We start from the raw sequence: 17,753 nt of genomic DNA on the forward strand, positions 1-17,753 counted from the left end.
AAACACTCAGAAGATTCTTTGTAAATAACCGTGTAATGCAAAAATCCACAGCCATGTAAAGGTTTGTAAAGTAGTTTTGTAATTATTATTTTTTTTAAGATCAGAGTTGTTTTAAGATGGAAAAAAAAAATCCACTTCGGTCTTGGTCCCACTCGGACTAGCTGTTAGCTTGGTAATTTCTCCAAACTGACGTTGTTCCACAATCTATCTACAACAGGTAAGATATTACCTTTTACCTAAAACCTTTCCACAAAACCCTACTTTGAAAGAACTGAACTTTTGCTTTAAATATGAAATAACAGCTCCTGAACGCGTTCGCCTCAGATGTCTGTATTTTCAGACACTTCAGGTTTTAGCTGCTTTCAAACTTCAGCTACACTAAAAAAAACATTAAATACAACAGATCATACACATCCTTCCAAACAGTGAGCTCAATCCATCCATCCATCCATTTTCTTTACCCGCTTCTCTGTTTAGGGTCGCAGGGAGCTGGTGCCCATCTCCAGCAGTCACTGTGTGAGAGGCGGGGGACACCCTGGACAGGTCGCAAGTCCATCACAGGGACACATAGAGACAAACGAGACAAACAACCATTCACTCTCACCAAAACCTAGGGACAATATAGAGTTGCCAATGAACCTATCATGCATGTTTTTGGTCTATGGGAGGAAAAAAGGTGCAGGGAGAGAACATGCAAACTCCACCCAGAGAGGCCGGGAGGCGAACCGTTGACCTTTTGGCTGTGAGGCGACACCTCTAATCACTGCTCCACCCACAGCGAGCTTTATGAACAAGACAAATAAAGATATGATTTTTATCAGGATCTAACAGCATACAGGAGGGAGAACAGCAAACTTCCATTGGGCAGATGGTTAGTAAAGGCACATTGTGATGTTCTTCACCTGCTGTGTGTTTACTACAACATAATTATTCAATATGGCAACATTATACCTTGGTTTCAGTGAGTTTGGAGTCCTTCACTTAATGCAGCTTTACACATATAACGATAAGCTCCTCTCTCTCTCTTACAGGAGAAAAGAAGGTCATCGTTGTGTCTTTTAGAGGTGGGCTACGCTTCTGGAGCCCCCTCAGTCAGTTCAGTGAAGCAGGTGGAACGTGAGTGGTTGAAACAGAGAAAAAGGAGCAAGAGAACCAGATCCCTAGTTCCTCTCAGGAAGAAATGCAATGGGCTGATGAACTCATAAAGACATAAAAATGTAAATGTTTTAATGTTCAAGGACAGTAGGCAGCCTGCTGAAACAGGACTGCAGATGTCCCGGGGTTACTCCCAAAGTTAACCACAGCTGAACTGCGCAGTCTCAGCTCCCGGCGTTAGAACCTATCGCACAGGTTCGGGGTTCTGCAGGCTTACAGTCGAGCGTCCGCGTTCTATCAGAAAGTGCCAGGATGGTTGCGGAAGTTGCAATGGTTTCCGTGCTCCACTTCTGTAATCTGCAGGTTGGGTTTCCTCTCGTGCTCTTCGCCATCAGCTGCGTCTGGCCTCGAGCGGCGCGGAGGACGCTTTTTGAAGAAATCGGACACAAATCGGACCTGCGGAGGCAAAAAACCCAAAAATAAACGTCGACTGGTTAGGAGACGTTTCTCCCCCTCCTTTCGGCTCGCACAGTTTCAGGAACAGAGAGGATGTAAGGGCAGGGCTGGAAATTGTGATTACATATGTCTGGTGAGGTTTGTGCAACAACGTTAAATGACACATGAACACTTATTCACTCTCACATCTGAGAGGAACACACAGAGAGCTGGCACAGTTCCTCTAGGCCATTAAACACTGGGCCTCGGAGGGGCTCAATGCTTACAGCACACTGAAGACCAAGGGCTTAGGTCCCAATTAATCATACACTGGCACACACACGCATGCACACACACACTCTGCCACTCAAGAAATTTCCACAAGGTACTTTTGACAGTGGTTCAGTCAAAACAGGGAAGTGGCCAAACAATAAAAGAAGTCCAGCTGGGAGAGGTTTGAGGAGAATGGACATTTTGGCTGAGAATCTGTCAGCTCAGACACATCGAGCTGCCGTGTTACTCTCTACCCACTTCCAAATTGCTGTTTAAATTAAATAAAGACGAAAAATAAATCATCCGTCTTTCCCTGCTTTGAAGGGAGTATCACTAACAGTGTGATTTCCATTAAATGTCTTTTTTCCCATGTGTGAGACAGTCTCACACATGTTTGCTTTTCCAAAAGTTTATACCCACTGTGGTAAGATTCAAAGTCAACATGTCATGAAGTATGAAGCAGGAATTATTTCACCCAAGATGAAATGTCAAAACGTTAGCGCTTTGATAAGTCAGCACTTCACACACAATGAAAATAACTCTTTGAGTCATGTTTGGTGGAAGTATTAACTTTCTTCTGGAAGTTCAAGGCGGGAATCACAAATTGTTGCAGTGTTTTCACAAAAAACAAAGAAAGAAAGAAAGGGGAAAAGGACGTCGTCTTGGAGACTCACATTGAGTATAGCAACAAGGGCTCCCTGCAGAAGCCCCACCAGCACGTCGCTCCAGTGGTGCTTGTAATCAGAGGCTCGGGTGTAGCCCACATACAAGGCGAAGGCCACCAGGAAGAACTGGATCGTGGGCCGGAGAAGTCTGGCCCACTTCGCCGCAAGTCTCGCCTGCACATAAAGCTGGGATTGGAGACGGAATGGAAAAAAAGAGGTCAGACAACAACATGATCATCAGACTAAAAAAGATAAAAGAATATTTGGTTTTGGGGGCTTTGTCTTTGAATGAATAATGCAAGATGGTTTGCTATGCTACCAGTTTTCAGAATGGAAGATATTTAAGCCCACTTATCGTTAAATAAATTGGAGAATGACTGTGTGCCTTCTTAAAATCAACTCTGAAAAGGTGTTGAGTATAACACTAATTTATACCCACTACGGATGAATAAACCCTTGAGCACTCAATTTTTAAAGAGAAACAGTAAATGCCAAGAAACATATGAATCTGGCAACCACATAAATGTCCCTAAGTTTCGTCTCAGCTGCTGTTAAAGGTGCAATAACTGGCATAGTCCTCGTGTCTCACAGCCACGCTTCACACTGCAGCAGCTTTTACAAACAGGCCACAGATCACGGCTTAGCTCCGCTCATTAGCCCTTTTCAAACTTCTCTAAACTACCGATGTAGCTGGACAGAAGCTGGAGTTCATCCGTCTGTCCTCTGAGCTGAAAAGTGAGGCTTTGCTTGAGACGTTCGGGCTTACACTCGCCTGGCTTTCCACACGAAGACAAAACTTCAAGCCGGGCTTAGGGTTACAGCTAGGGCTATTTCCTTCATTTTACAGTTTCTCGTTGCTGTTTTGTTTTGACCTGATCTTGAACAGGCCCTGCTCCGACTAGCTGTTAGTTTTCTTCCCGAATCTCCAATCTGAGCTCAATCTGAGTGCCGTCTGCTGCAGGTAAGACACTGACTGCTTGTAACTACTTGAAATAAACCCTATTCAACAAATCCACAATCTCCATTTGCTGTGGGAACAGGCCACGGAAGCTTTAGGATCATTTCTCATTTTCCGCATTCCACCGCTGAACCCCATCCTTGTCCTTTTGTGTCCACAGACTTAAACCGGCTTTCTGAGGCTTTTCTCCCTCTTAACAATTAGCTCTTGATTCCTGTTTCTAATGCACAAGGATGCTCACACATAAACCCATCTGGGCACTGTAATTCCTGATCCAAACTGAGATTTTTGCATTCTTACTGGACACAGAGATACAATGTTTCTTTTAAGTCTCAAGGCTACACTTACTGCGAGGAAGACCATGCAGTACATTCCAAAGGACGAGTGACCGGAGTAGAAAGACAATCTGCAAAAAGAAAGGAAATAAAAAACAAATGCAAAAAAACAACAACAACAACACAGGACATTAATTAGTTATCCATTATTCCTCTCCTACCTTGACTCTGTGACGTCTTTTAAACTGCCGCTGCAATTGATCACCGGCATGTATCCCGTGCAGACCTCCGGAGCGCACACAGCCATGAAGTTAGGCCTCGGGCGGCCGATCGTGTACTTGGCGAGGTCGGTCAGCGACTGGCTGACCAACGCTCCAAACAAAAAGGTGCCCACCACCTTGTAGAGGGCAGCTACATATTGGTTGAAGGTGGAGTTGGAGTAAATCTTCTCCTTGTAGACCAGATACGCCTCTCCAGACGAGACCTGAGAAGAGAAGTTTTCATTTGTATGCTTTGTTGCAAGAAAACGACCTTTTCTATGTAGTGTGCATTCCAGTTGTTAACCCGTCAAAACTGGAAAAAAAAAAAAAAAACACATCTGAGAGATGTCAGACAGGAAGATGCTTTGAAAATACTTACGATGATGACGATGCAACAGATGACGACAGCTCCCAGCATTGTGTGGGTGATAGTGTCTGGTTTTATGGGGTACATGATGCTCTGGTCATCACAATAAATCCCCCTTTCATATGGCTTGGACACTATGCTCAGGATGATGAAGGGCAGTGAGGCTGAAGAGAAAACAAACCAAAAAGGTTGCTGGAGATTTCTCAGAATACACGAAGAAAACAAGGCTACTTAAAAAAAATAAGATACACACGTTCTTGTTGGCAAGAGACAAGAATGGTCAGAATTTTGTTATTTAAGAAAACAAATAAAGGAAAAACACATTAGCCTTTTTCTCTATGGGGTCTTCAGACATGACATCACTTTTATTTTGAGCTGAGAACTAAATATTTCTCTAAGGAAGCCGTTTCTCTGCTGCTAGACTCTGGGTTTTGAAATTACAACAATAAAAGCAGCCCCAAAGGAGAAAGAAAAAAAAAAGGTAGTTAAATCTTAGGGTGGGATGCCACAGCAAGGAATGACAAAACTAAACAGTGGAAAACACTGTAGTGTTTTTGTGCGGATGGTTCTTTTTTTTTTTTTTTTTTTTTTTTGCATTTTAGGCAAACTGCAACTCTTTGGAATGATGTGGCTGCCTAAATTCTAAATTAAGACAAAGCAACAAACCAAGGCTGAAAGAAACTCTGATGTCCTTGAGTCGTTTGGGAAAAATCCACCCTAAAAAACACAGATTCAGATTCTTCTGTCCAAACATTCACTAATGAGAAAATCCTTTTATATTGCAAGAGAGATTTCTTTTGTTTTCACAAATTAAGAACACGGCTCCTTTTATCCATCTCACCCTAAATGAACTCAAGACATTGTCGTACTTCTTTCCCGTTTTTCCACAATCTGTTCCAGCTGCTGGAAATTGAAACCGACGCGTGCTCTGCTGACTTGTCTGTCACCGCGTCCCTTCTCGAGGCTACGGCGGCGAGTTGTGGAGTTTAACTTGAGGCGGATCCAAATAGCACGTGGGAGAAAAGCCTCATCTCCACAAGTGCAAAAACCAAAAGTGATTAATCCAGATTTTGGGCTCTTTGGTAATCAAGAGTGGTTTTAGCTTCACAAATGCAAGAATTATGGCGATAATTTTTGCCTCAGTTTAACACCAGTGTCAATTCTTGCTTTCAGACTTTCAGCACTTTTTATTTTTGGCATTTATTAAAGAAGTCAAAAGGAATGGATATGCTGAAAATATCTGATATGTAGTAAAGGAATGTGTTCTCCGCCCTGATATCTACCACCGAGGCAGTCTTGGGGCTGCTATGGAAATACCAACCAGCTGCAGGCTAAATGCAAGAAAAACATACAAAAAAAAAGCGCTGAGCAAACGTGAGAAATGCACTCGCCAACGGTATTACGTTTCTGTGTAAATTAGCTGCGGACCCCTCCCATTCTTTCAAAAATAATGTCTGCAGCTGACATAATTCCAGGAGGACTTCCAGCAAGACTGACTGATGAGAGCGAGCACAAGGAGCGAGAGAGACCAAGAGGAAAATACACAACTGGAAGGTGGATAAAAGGTCCCACTAAAGTGTAGCCGTAGTGTTTAATTCCACCTCAGATGATGGATGCCGTCTAATAGTCCACAGTAAATAAAAAGCAAAGGACTTCAGTTGGTAGGTGGAAAACTGTTGACACAGTAAAACTAACACGCAATAAACAACAGCGCTCAAGTGAGTCAACCCAGCTGACTCCAAGTATGAGGCAACCGTAGACAAACTGGGCTCGGACAAGACAAATAAGGAAGGAAAAACTACAAACAGAGACGCCAGTTAACTGCAATGTGATACTCACACACAAATGTTGTGAAGCGTTTAAGAAGTGCAGGATTCGAAAGATCAAACTATGATGTTTCAGTCCAAATGCAGCTCGGGGAGTGCAGATTTCAACATTTAAAAAAGGGGAAATTTGAAATGGAAACTTAAGAATTGAAGGCGGTTGTAAAGGTTGTAAGAAACCAGCGGTTCCCAAACGTTTTAGCTAAAGTAACCACGGCAAAGTGACACAAAAATGACTAAAAATAGTAATCAAATATGGATATAATAACAGTGCAAACAACTTAAACTCGTATTTTCCTACTTTTTCCCCCCATTTATCACTATTTTTCAGTCTTTTGTAAGAGTTTTAGTTGAAATTTGATAGTAGTAAATACTTAAAAATCGTGTTTGATTTGTGGAGATCATGTAAGGACCTGAAGTTTGGTGTTATGTGACCCACAGTGAGGTCAATGGGATAAGTCATGTTCAATCAGTGTTTTGTGATCTAATTAAGCCTGATTGTTTGATTCAGAAACTAAATTTATTCATAGAATCAACTCATTTAACACAGCAGAAAACTAATAAACCAGTACACTTCCTGTTGACGCCCACACTTGATGGAGTTTGATGGATTTTACTTCCTGGAGGCTTCTCCTCCGAACACCAAAACGCTCTTTATGTTTTGCAATCTACAGCTGGTAGGCATGCGTGTTCACGTCGCAGATTGCCACCAATCACCACACGAGGACTGAGCCCCGGATTTACCGGTCATGTCAGGATGTGGCACCCTGGGGTTTTAAAGTTTGCTTTTTTTCCCCCTCTCAGCACCACAAAACGGTGTTTGAAATAACCACAACACAAATTGCAATAAAGTCTGCAGTATTTAACGAACATCCTGCCTCGGGCACCACAGGGGAGCGCTCCAATATGGACTTACTGATGTGGCTTTTGGGTGACAGCTGGGCAGGAGAAACACATATTCTTTGGGATTTTTAAGCACATCTAGACCCTTGCATGCAAAAAACATAATTAGGAAATACATGTGTGACATTAATTACCTTAAAGTATGTTTTGGGTAGATTTTAATCTAAGATCTGCATTGCTAGATACAAAAACTCATTTTGTTTCTCTGAAGGACTTCTGGTGGAAAACCCATGTTTGCTGTTATTCCAGGTGACAAATGACATCATTCAGCCTTGAATTTTTTTTTTTTTATAATGCCGTGTGGAATGTTTATGTTTACATTAAAACCAAGGTGAAACTTTATTTTGTTACGGAACGACTTGTTTGACCAGATATGAAATTAGTGAGTTTAAAAAAGGTTTGTCTAAGAGTTTGTTCATAAATGTCGCCGGAAAGCAGCAGAAAGAGTTACTTTAAAACTTCAACCCTCACCAGAGCGATTCATCAAGAGACAGGAGTTAGTTGTTACTAAAATATGCAACATTTTCCTGCCGTACGAGCTCACAAAAGTCAAAATGCCTTAAATATACTGGATGTTTACTTATGGGTTCCTAAAACTTACCAAATTTTCTTAACTAAACATGGATTTTGCCAGTTTCCCACACAGCTTTTGGGCTGAGTGAGGTGAAGGCATCTGGCTTTAGAAGGCCCCTCACCGGGCTCATAAAAGTTTTCAATTTTAATTTCTGTGTTTGTACACAGAGCACTAATTCAGCAGACATCGAAATGCAACTTGCAACTCGTAAACTTACAAGTTTGGATGAAGTAAAACCAGAAAAAAAAAAAGATGTAAAGAGTCTGGACTGGTGTGTGTGTGTGTGTTTTATGAGCAGCAGCCCTGTGGATTATATATGCAAGAAACAAACAAGCCAGTCTCTAGAAAAGCAGCAGTATACAGATAACAGACAGAAATAGACCTGGCAGCACACAAAGTAGGCCTCTGGCACGCCACGAGACAATCCCACAACCCAAACTGACATCGCTGAGGAGCTGCTTCCACTTAAAGACCGACTGTCTCAGACTCGGGCTGAACTCAGACAGCTGCAGTGGATTTCTCTGCCTGGAAGATTTTAAATAGCACTGCATGTACACGGAGGCACAAAGAACACGAGGGGGAACCTTTCACGGCACCCGACTTGACGGACCAAGCAAAGACAACGCAGCCGATTTGGAATCCGTCCAGACAACTAATCCACAGAAAAGTCAGTGTAAAACTTTAGCAGTAGCCTGTCTGAAGCAGGAGGATGCAGCTTTCCTGTCTGAAATGTAGGAAAAAGTCCACTTTGGTAACACTTTTAATAAGCCAAGACTTCTTTCTCCTGGCTGTAAAATCAGCTTTCATCCTCGGCGGCACCTCAGTGTCGCTCCAAGCTGAAATAGGATCCATCGCAACAAAGAAAAAGAGGAAAGACGAAGAAAAATCCCCTCCAAGAGTAACTGATAGGGCGGGACAGACTGACGGTCACACTCAGACGAGCTGAACAGGATTATTTATTACACTGACAAGAATTTCAGCATGAGGGACTGTGTGTTTTTTTATACCTTTAAAGGGACTGTTTAGACTTTTGTAAGTAGGGTTCTGTGAAAATGTTAGAAGCAATCAATATCTTACCTGCTGCTGCTGCTATTTGCCTTTGCAAATAACCACAAGTTCTTTGTAAATAGCCATGTAATGTGGATTTGATGACAATGTAAAGGTTTATAAAATAGAGTTCACACAAACAGCTATGAAATTGTTGAGACTGGAGTGGTTTGAAGTGGGCAGTAATCTGAGGTCATCCAAAGAGCTGCTCTAACAGGTAAGATATTACTTGTTTATATCCTTTCCACAAAACCCTACTTCAAAAAGCCTGAACTACCACTTTGGCCAGTGCTGATTCAAATCTTCCACTGTGGTTTTCTTTTAAAATTCAGTCATTTAATCTTTTCTCTGCCGTTCTCTCTCTCTCTTTTTTTTTTTTCCACTTCATTCATCAGAGCTCTTTCTAAACACTTCTTCCTCTGTTGTAAATACAGACGTCTCAGTGAGCGATGCTTTATTTAGCTGGCAGATGTGTAATTATGCAGAAGCATTTGGACCACAATCCCACTCGGAGCTGGGCTGGAAGTCACATCCTCTCTCTCTGTTTAATTGTTTGTCTTCTTCCATTTCCTGTCCTGTTTTCCTGCCCGTGCGCCTGTTTTACTAGTGGAGGGTTTGACAGCTCAAGTCAAGCTGCCATGTTCGTCGGGATGTTGGTGCAGCGCCGACTTGGAGCAGGCCTTGTTTCTCTGACATAACTTGCCGCACCTGCAGAACCACGGAGGACAATTACTTCCCTCAGTTTGAAAAACATACAGTTTGGGTTTTCATTCTGCGTAGCTCCAATGTGTGTGTGTTGTTCTCATACCCCTGGGCTGCCCTGCTTGGTCTAAGACTTCCCTTCAGGGTCACAGCTAGAACATTTGCCCCCTCCATCTAATTCCTTCCACTCTCATTTCCTGCCTCTCCAGCCCAAAGGTCACCGAACGGGCTTCCTCTTTCTGCATTCTGTTTCCTGACGCTCTTTTTTTCCATCTCATATAAACAATTTCTTCCTTCCTTGATTTTCAGCAGCTCATTTGCTCCAACCTTCCCTTTTCCTCCACCGACGCCCATTGTTGATAAGACTTTTTTTTTAATCTCCCCCCTCTCTCTCTCTCTCTCTCTCTCTCTCTCTCTCTCTCTCTCTCTCTCTCTCTCTCTCTCTCTCTCCCAACAGCCGAAACGAATTTTGCACAGTTCATCAGGCGATGTTACAGAAATTTAAAAGACAGCTCACAGCTCGCAGTAACAAAACAACTAATCCCTCCCTCTGTCTAACTGTCTCGCACCGAGCCACGCTGACTAATGTGGAAGGTATGTGCTGAGCCTCTGGAATCCACAGAGGAACGCCCAACTTCAGTCACACCAAATCCGGCTGCTGCGGCCCATTCTTCATTTTGTAATCCCTCTGTTTCACTCCGTCCATCATTTACGCGTGCTTAACTTCAAGCGGAGCAGAAGGAAAGAGACGGGGCTGTGCGAGCAGCTGAATCTGGGCCGGCATTCAAAGAAGTCTGGGTTCGGAGGGGATCAAAGAAGTGGGCCACACAGGTTTAAACCTAAACCAGAAAGGTCTGCGGTAAAGGGAGTTAAAAGTCAGTCTGATGTGTAGAACTATAATAACTTCTAAAGGTTTACTAAATATACTCATGACGGTTGCTGTTTCATCTTCCTTATTCATATTCAAATAAATAACATTTATCTGTGACTGCAGTTTCTTAAAAAAAAAAAACTTTTTTTTTTTTTACTTTAACCTTTTCATCTCAAACCTAATATTGACAAGTAAAGAAATCTGCCAACACTAAAGGTCCAGTTGTAACTTTAAAGGGATAGTTTGGTCATTTTCAAAGTGATGCTCTTTATACCCATCAGTAGTCAGTGCCTTATCTGGCGTGACATCAGTCACAGAGATTGGAGGATGGAGAATAATGTAGCAATCTTCCTCCAGGCTAGGATAACGGCTAACCAAATGAGGCCCTGTTTTACATAATTTTTTCAGGCTTATGAAAAGAACTCTTTCTCAAAAATGTTATACAGGTGTAAGAGGGCAGAGGTTTAACATCAGCTAATGCGATGTTTTATAGAGAGAAAAAACAATTTAAAAATGGGCGCTCATTGGCCAGCCCTTGGCCTAGCCTAGAAGAAGATTTCTGCCATTTTCTTCATACTTCCTGCTCTATGGCTGATGTCACAGCTGATACGGTACTAACTAGTCACAACGTTTTGACAGAACATCACTTTAAAAGCGACCAGATTATCCCATAAAGGGCACCATCATGTTTCTACGGTATCTCAAATAAAAACTAACTGTGTTTCAGTCCAAAAACTTAAAAAATTATAACCGTGTAAGAAAATTTGCTAAATCAGTACCATCTGCTTAGTTGAGAAGATGTAATTAAAAAGCTGACACTGAAACCCTCAAACTCCAAAATTTACTTACTGAAAGCCAAAAACACCCACGACAAAGAATGATAAATTTGATTTTCTAGAAAAACTAATCTAGTAGCAGTCCTGATTACAATCATAAACTCGGCATTATTGTGTTTTGTTTGCATTTAGCTTTGATACATTCATTTTCCTCCTGGGCAACATGCTAAAGATTTTATTTTACCAGTTCAACATTTTTAAAACTGTTTTTTGTATTTCCATCCAGATGATTGTTTACACAAAAAAGGTAAAAAAATAAATAAATAAAAATAAAACATAACACCAACAAAGACGACTTTCATATGTTTTTTTAACCTGTCTTATATTTTTCCTCCTACAATGTGTGTGGAGAAGTTGGTGCTAAGTTTGTTGCAATCTACAGAATCACCACTAGATGTCACCAAATCCCACAGGCTGCTCCTTGAATGGGGGTTTTGTCACGACTCCGTGCTTCCCTGTTTATTTCCAATTGTTACATATCCTGTTTGGGAAGCAAAACAAAAGTCTGTTTCTGTTTTGTTCACCTATCAACAGTATTAACTCTTAAGCCTTTTTAACATGCAAGTTGCACGTTACTGGTGGAAAATAGATTACGTTAAGCTGCCAATGTTACCCGTTTCTAAACAACGCACAGTCAACAGAAACACGTCAGTCATCAGAGAGCTTCATATTAGTAAGCCATGAAATCAGCTGAGGAAATTAGTGATGCTGGTAAGAACGCAGTGCTGCACATCCTGCCTCGTATCTCACGCTTATCAGGACAAAACTAAACTGGGTTATTTTTCCCACAGAACTTTGCCTGTAGGTTCAAGCCGTGTCGTTTCCATGACACTGCCCTCCTGAGGGGAACAATTCCCAACACGCGTACACGCTGCTTTCCTCTGGGAGCTCGAGAGAATCAGTCAGAACCTCACAAGAGACTCGTGTCCCGGGAGACGCTGCAGCTCGCTCCTACCACCTTCAAAACAACCACAAGAAAAAAAAAAAACTAACACCAAACCACTGCCTACTGAGAAAAAAAACTACGCAATTAATCATTTTAGTGATGTAGGACAAAGGGGTTTTGTTTCAGGTCATTCCTTGCAAAAATAGGCCATAAATAATTAATGTCTCACCTGCTCTAGATATAGTAGATGCAGGAATATCTTAGTAATTCTGTTGGCATAAGTAATGTGAAAATGACAGTGATGAAAAGGTTTATAAAATAAAGTTTGCACAAACTGCTATGAAAGATTTGTGATTGCTGTGGATTTAAGAAGGCAGAAATCTATTTTGGTCTCGGTCTCAGTTAGAATAATCATTAGCTCTTCAGTTTTTCATGACTAATTTATTTTCCTCCAAGATGAGGTCCTTCAAAGAACTATTTACAACAGGCGATGCATTAATTGTTCATAGCCATAACCCTGAACTATCACTTTAAGCTCAGTCTTAAAAACAACAGAACCAGAGCACCTGTTTCTTTAATCAATGTCATTTCTGAGGAAATGTTGTGTCTCCACTAATTCTAAAAAAACAAAATGGGAAAAGATAAATAGCTTATGTTACGTACACAATGACAGAGGCAAAAAGGCGTACAGTACACATAGAAAAATAAAATGTGGCCCTGAGGCTCGTCGATGCCCCACTAACTGGAAGAACTTGTAGAAAAAGGCTTGACTCACGCCTAATTACCACTCGTTATACTGACAGCAACACCTAAGTCAGGTGGCAACTCGAGCGGGGACAACTCCACCTGCGACACGTACGAATTAAAGCTGAGAGAAGGAGAAGTTTGGAGCCCGCTCTGTCATCTCGGAGCTCTGGGCCAACACCCACAGCCTATTTGTGCTGAGCGTCTTCCTCAGAGGAGGATGATGGAATATACAGTGAAGGGAGAAGAGAGGAGGACGGAAAAAGGCAAAGAGCTCAGAAAGTAAATCCACAGACATCTCACTACAACTTTTTACAGCCGTTGAGCTAGGATTTGGTGTGGTAGTAGCTGAGACTCTTTAACGACACACGCTCTCAAAGCGCCAATAAAGTCAGTTACAAGGTTTGACCAAAATGGCTAAAACTCTGTCCCTTCTTGCTGTAAGACGATTTTATTTTAATCTCTGACATGAAAGGTGGCGGCCGATGTGCACTCCTTCAAGGAAAGCTACACCTTTAATTTACAACAGAATATGACATTGATCTGTAAGTATGTTATTTATCATTAGACTGGGGAGAAAAGAGGTCTGCTGATGTGACAACAGCAGTTGGGAGTTTGTCTTGACCAGAGCAGGGTGTGTGTCTGTGTGTGTGTGTGTGTAGGTGCTGGTTTGTACTCTGTCTTTTAAATCTGGCACAAAATACGGTTAAAGGGACAATGACAACAGGCATCAACTCTGAGCGTAATCTCTAAAATAAGGTTGGTGCATAATGACATTTAAATTGTTCCAAAAACGCAGACAAAACCCATCGGAAAGCTTTGGTTCTGTTTCCATTAACGGTCAGGGTGATTACAAGCTCTGCCATGCCGTTATTCCCCAAAAAACCTCACGTCAGCATGGGGCTGGCTCCTAGATTATTTGGGTGTGCAGGAATGGAAGAAGCCGGCCCCGAGCGGCTGACCTGACCCAACCCAGACTTTAACCCCAGCCCTGTGCTATAAACGTCTGCGGGCGTCTCGTCGGCACCCACCTCGAGATTCGATCAAAACGTGTAACTAAAGAAATCTCTAAAGCCATGCATGTGGATCGTCATCCGCACGTCATCTCACGAAGAAACAACAAAGAAAAGGTGTGAGCGTGCAGGCAGAAAACCAGACCGCTGCACAACAACCTCGTCTGCTGCTCAGCTTGTGGCACCGATGTGGAAAACCAACGTTGCAACCAAAAGTGGCACATTCCATATCCACACATTATCCCTGTGGCCGAGCTGGGAAATGGTTTCTGTCGGCGAGGAGTTCTGCTCTCGTTTGTTGTGTTTTTCTCTGGTGAATGGTTTTCTCTCAAAGGCTATTTTTGTCATTCTGGAACAAACATGTGTCAGCTGGAAGACACTCCTTTATTGATGCGTAGTTTCTTTTCAAGCCATGTAAGCTACTGTGCAAAAGTTGCAAACGTCTCTTCGTTCTTTGTTTACACTTTCTTGTCATCTTTAAAAAGTTTGATTTTGGACTTTTGATGCATTTTCGGTCCAGTTCTTGTACCTGAACATGGCAGCATGTTGTGCAGCAGGTTTTAAAAAAAAAACACAAAGGAATATGAACAAGCAGAGGGCAGAAGAAGAAGTGTCAGACCCTAACAAAAACTGTCTAAATGGAGCAAAACTCCAGCAAAGACCTGACATGATCCGAGTGATGCAATTAACAACATAATTCATAATTCAGTTGATTGTTTGTCATCAACCTGTTTGCCAGCTTTTCAGTTAATTGCTCTGTGTTGCTGAGAATATTATTTTAGGTGTCAAACTGTGTTGTCTTAGGTATTTTTCATAGATTTACCTAAATATATGGGACAGATTACTGGTAACAAAGTGCCTGAAGATCCAACTGAATCATCTGTTGACACAAAACTGGAGCATGTCTTGAGTTTAAGGGGCCGTTTTCTGCCCTAATGGTTTTTAAGCCAGAGATAAGTGGATTAACAAGCAAAAATAATTCTTCTAGCAAAGTGGCTGGCAGAGTTTTAGACCAAATTCATCTTATGATGAGAAATATTGCAGTTGCAGCCATTTAAGTCAAACCTTGCAAGTGATGTTACGCACAATCTGGTGCCAATATTGCGAGATCTGTAAGCCCTCAAAGTGTGTGATGAGAATTACTCTCAGCTACTACCACTCCAAATCGTAGGTCAGTATCTGTAAAATTGACTGAGTTACAGCCATTTTTGTACTGGCAAATCTCAATTAGTTGTGGTGACCGTCTTGAATTGGTTCACTCCAAAAGTTAATCAGCAGTAGAAGTTCATCCAGTGATGATCTCCTGCAAGTTTCATTAAAATCCGTCCAGTGGTTCATGAGATATTTTGCTAACAGATAAAGTTGACTCCAAATAGTTAATCGCAAAATTTTAAACAAATACTGTGCAATCAGTTGGCGCTCGGAGTATGTATTGGGCATCAGTCTTAGCTACTACCACACCAAATTTTAGCTCAATGTCTGCAAATTTGACAGAGTTGGAGACAGTTTTGTTTTCTATCTGAAGTTTTACGCAAAGCAATCAGCTGTTCAGTACAGATCATTTTCACTGAAGATGTTTAGTTTTATCTTGCAAGTAAACAATAACAGCTTCTATATTAAGTTAAAGTTGTTTTATGGGTAGAAAAAAAACACAAACAGGTTGAATTACTGGAAATAAACTAAAACACTGAAGAACATTCAGTCAGAAGGAAAAAAAGAACATCCAACGATTTGACGATTTGTTTTAATCTTTTTGTGTCCAAAACTTACCAACTAAAACGCACAGCACATCCATCAGCACGTACAGCATCTTCTTCGTCCGATCCTTCATCTTCATCTTCCTCTCCTTCCTTACTTGTCAAACATCAGAAAAACGCTCGAAATCGCGGAGACGGCCGCACAACCGGGAGTTCACTCAACACCGACACGGCTTGTGCGTGGAACCTGCACGACTGGTTCTTCCGGGATCCGTTTCCTTCCAACTTTGTTTTACCTGCTCTGGCATCGAAAGCGGATGCGCGTGCGTGTGTGTATGTATTTATGTAACTTTCCTGGAACTTCTATAGCGCATCGGAAACGTGAGCAGTGACGCGTCTGGAGCCGAGGGTGCAGAGATTCTCCAGTTTTCACAGCGCCGGAGTCTCCCAACACAAACTGAACTCTCCAGCAGCTCCCTCTCTCTCTCACTGACACACACACACTCCACCACCCCAATCCGACTTTTGGTCCCTCCTCCTGACTTCCTAGTTCTCGGCTCCTCTCTGTCCAGGAGTTTTCGTCTTTATGCACAGGCGCGCAGAGCGCACACGCACACAAAACTCGATGTTTCTCTCCGTACATGTGTGCCGAGTGGGAAGGACTCAGAATACTTATGGCACAGCGGAGGAAGGAGACCGGGCTGTACAAGGGAATAACAACTCCAGCCAGGGTTCATCTTATGCTCAGAAAGGACAGATGTGTCTGTTTGGCTCAAACCTTTAAATTTAAAATAATATTACGCGCGATCTCATTTGGTATCGCGATACGTCACTCTCAGCTACTACCTTCCACATATACATCCAATAAATACTTTCTGAAAGTTGCATTAATATCCAACCAGTAGTTCATAGGACATTGGGCTAAGAGACACACACATGAACACAGACAAACATGGGCAAAAACCTAGTTTCCCTTTGCCTTTTGGCAGTCGGTGCTGATAAAAAATAGGGAAACACCTGTTGCTGTCTCACCTGAAGTCATCAGAAATCATGTTTCCCTAGAATCTGTAAAATGATCGCACAAATAAATAAAATAGGCATTTTATTGGCAGCTTTGTGTTGTTAGGAGGTGGATACTGACTAATTCTGGTGGCTTTTAAACATGAATAAAGGACCAGTTTTTATCCCAACAGAAGTCATAAAACTCCTAAAAGTCAGATATTTGCACGACTAAAGAGCAACATGCCTCCCGTTTCCTCTGCCCCCGGGGGGAGTCAGTGCAAGGCCACCCTTCCTTTTTGCTTGTTGCACCTTCGACTCCTCCACGTGCTCCGAACTGCAGCCCTATTTGACTTTTGTGGAAACAGAATTGAAAATCCTTAAAGTCAGTCTGTGCCCAGCAGAGTGCAGCTGCAAGTTTAAAAACAGGCACAGTCTTTGCAAGAAAACTGTGGAGGAGAGAAAGGCACCAGGGAAGAGATTTTTACTGCGAGATGAAAAAACTAAGACGCCTCTGCCCTCTTCTGGTAAAGAAGTGTCTCCTCTTTAAACACTGGAGTCATTTTAAATCCATTTGTAGTTTTCTTTTAAAGGTGATTTTGTGTAATTGTGACAGCACTTCTTTAAAAATTCCCTAAGTCATTTTACCACATTTAATGACCATTAAATGCTTACATGTAGACTTATTTCAAACCTGAGCACACAATAAAATAAATAAAATTGAATATATAAATGTGCGTGTGTCCTTTAAAATGATGAACAGCTGCCTTCCTCGGTACAGTGGATGTCTGTTTCACTGTGCAACAACAACAAAAAAAAGTCCATTCAGGTCAGATTCAGATCCAGTTATCAAAAAGGAACATCTTAAAGCTAGTTTTAAAAGCAGACAGTGTCAGCCTCATGGGTAGGAGCCTGATAACTGGACGCTCTGCCTCCCGTTCTGCTTTTAGAAACTCTAAGAACCACAAGTAAACCTGCAGTCTGAGAGCGAAGTGCTCTGTTAGGAAAATATGGACCAATAATAAGATGGGGCTCGGTTGTTGAGAGCTTTGGATGTTAGAGGTAAGATTTTAAATTCTCTTCTGAATGGAGAGAAGCTGAAACTGGAGAAACGTGCCGCCTCCTAACTCTCAGAACTCTGGCAGAACTCGTTTGGTTCGATCCTCAGTGCTCTAACCACAGACACTGCTCATCATCTTTGAGTGCACTGGTTAGTGTGGATGTTCAGGTGTCGGCCACTCCTTCAGAGTACAGGTCTGTGTTGTTTGATCAGAAGCTGGAGATCCAGTTGGTCAGGCTGCCGGGTCACCAGACTGCAGACATAAAACTC

The 17,753-nt window shown here is 42.1% G+C and overlaps 1 protein-coding gene and 1 long non-coding RNA gene across 2 annotated transcripts; both read right to left on the bottom strand.

The window, feature by feature from the left end:
• Positions 1-747: 747 nt before the first annotated feature.
• Positions 748-15,952, bottom strand: plpp2b (phospholipid phosphatase 2b). The gene is made up of 6 exons (XM_017406896.3): positions 15,498-15,952; positions 4,341-4,492; positions 3,923-4,185; positions 3,775-3,832; positions 2,478-2,654; positions 748-1,551 (listed from the first exon to the last, which is right to left on the bottom strand). Exons 1-6 carry the CDS (start codon positions 15,562-15,564, stop codon positions 1,393-1,395), a joined length of 876 nt encoding a protein of 291 aa, XP_017262385.1. The 5' UTR covers positions 15,565-15,952; the 3' UTR covers positions 748-1,392.
• LOC119616795 lies at positions 4,898-15,441 on the bottom strand. Its single transcript, XR_005232836.1, has 2 exons — positions 9,484-15,441; positions 4,898-9,383 (listed from the first exon to the last, which is right to left on the bottom strand). It is a non-coding gene; the product is annotated as an uncharacterized LOC119616795 (long non-coding RNA).
• Positions 15,953-17,753: the final 1,801 nt, after the last annotated feature.

The sequence above is a fragment of the Kryptolebias marmoratus genome, linkage group LG24 (assembly GCF_001649575.2).
Source record: "Kryptolebias marmoratus isolate JLee-2015 linkage group LG24, ASM164957v2, whole genome shotgun sequence".
Taxonomy (NCBI): domain Eukaryota; kingdom Metazoa; phylum Chordata; class Actinopteri; order Cyprinodontiformes; family Rivulidae; genus Kryptolebias; species Kryptolebias marmoratus.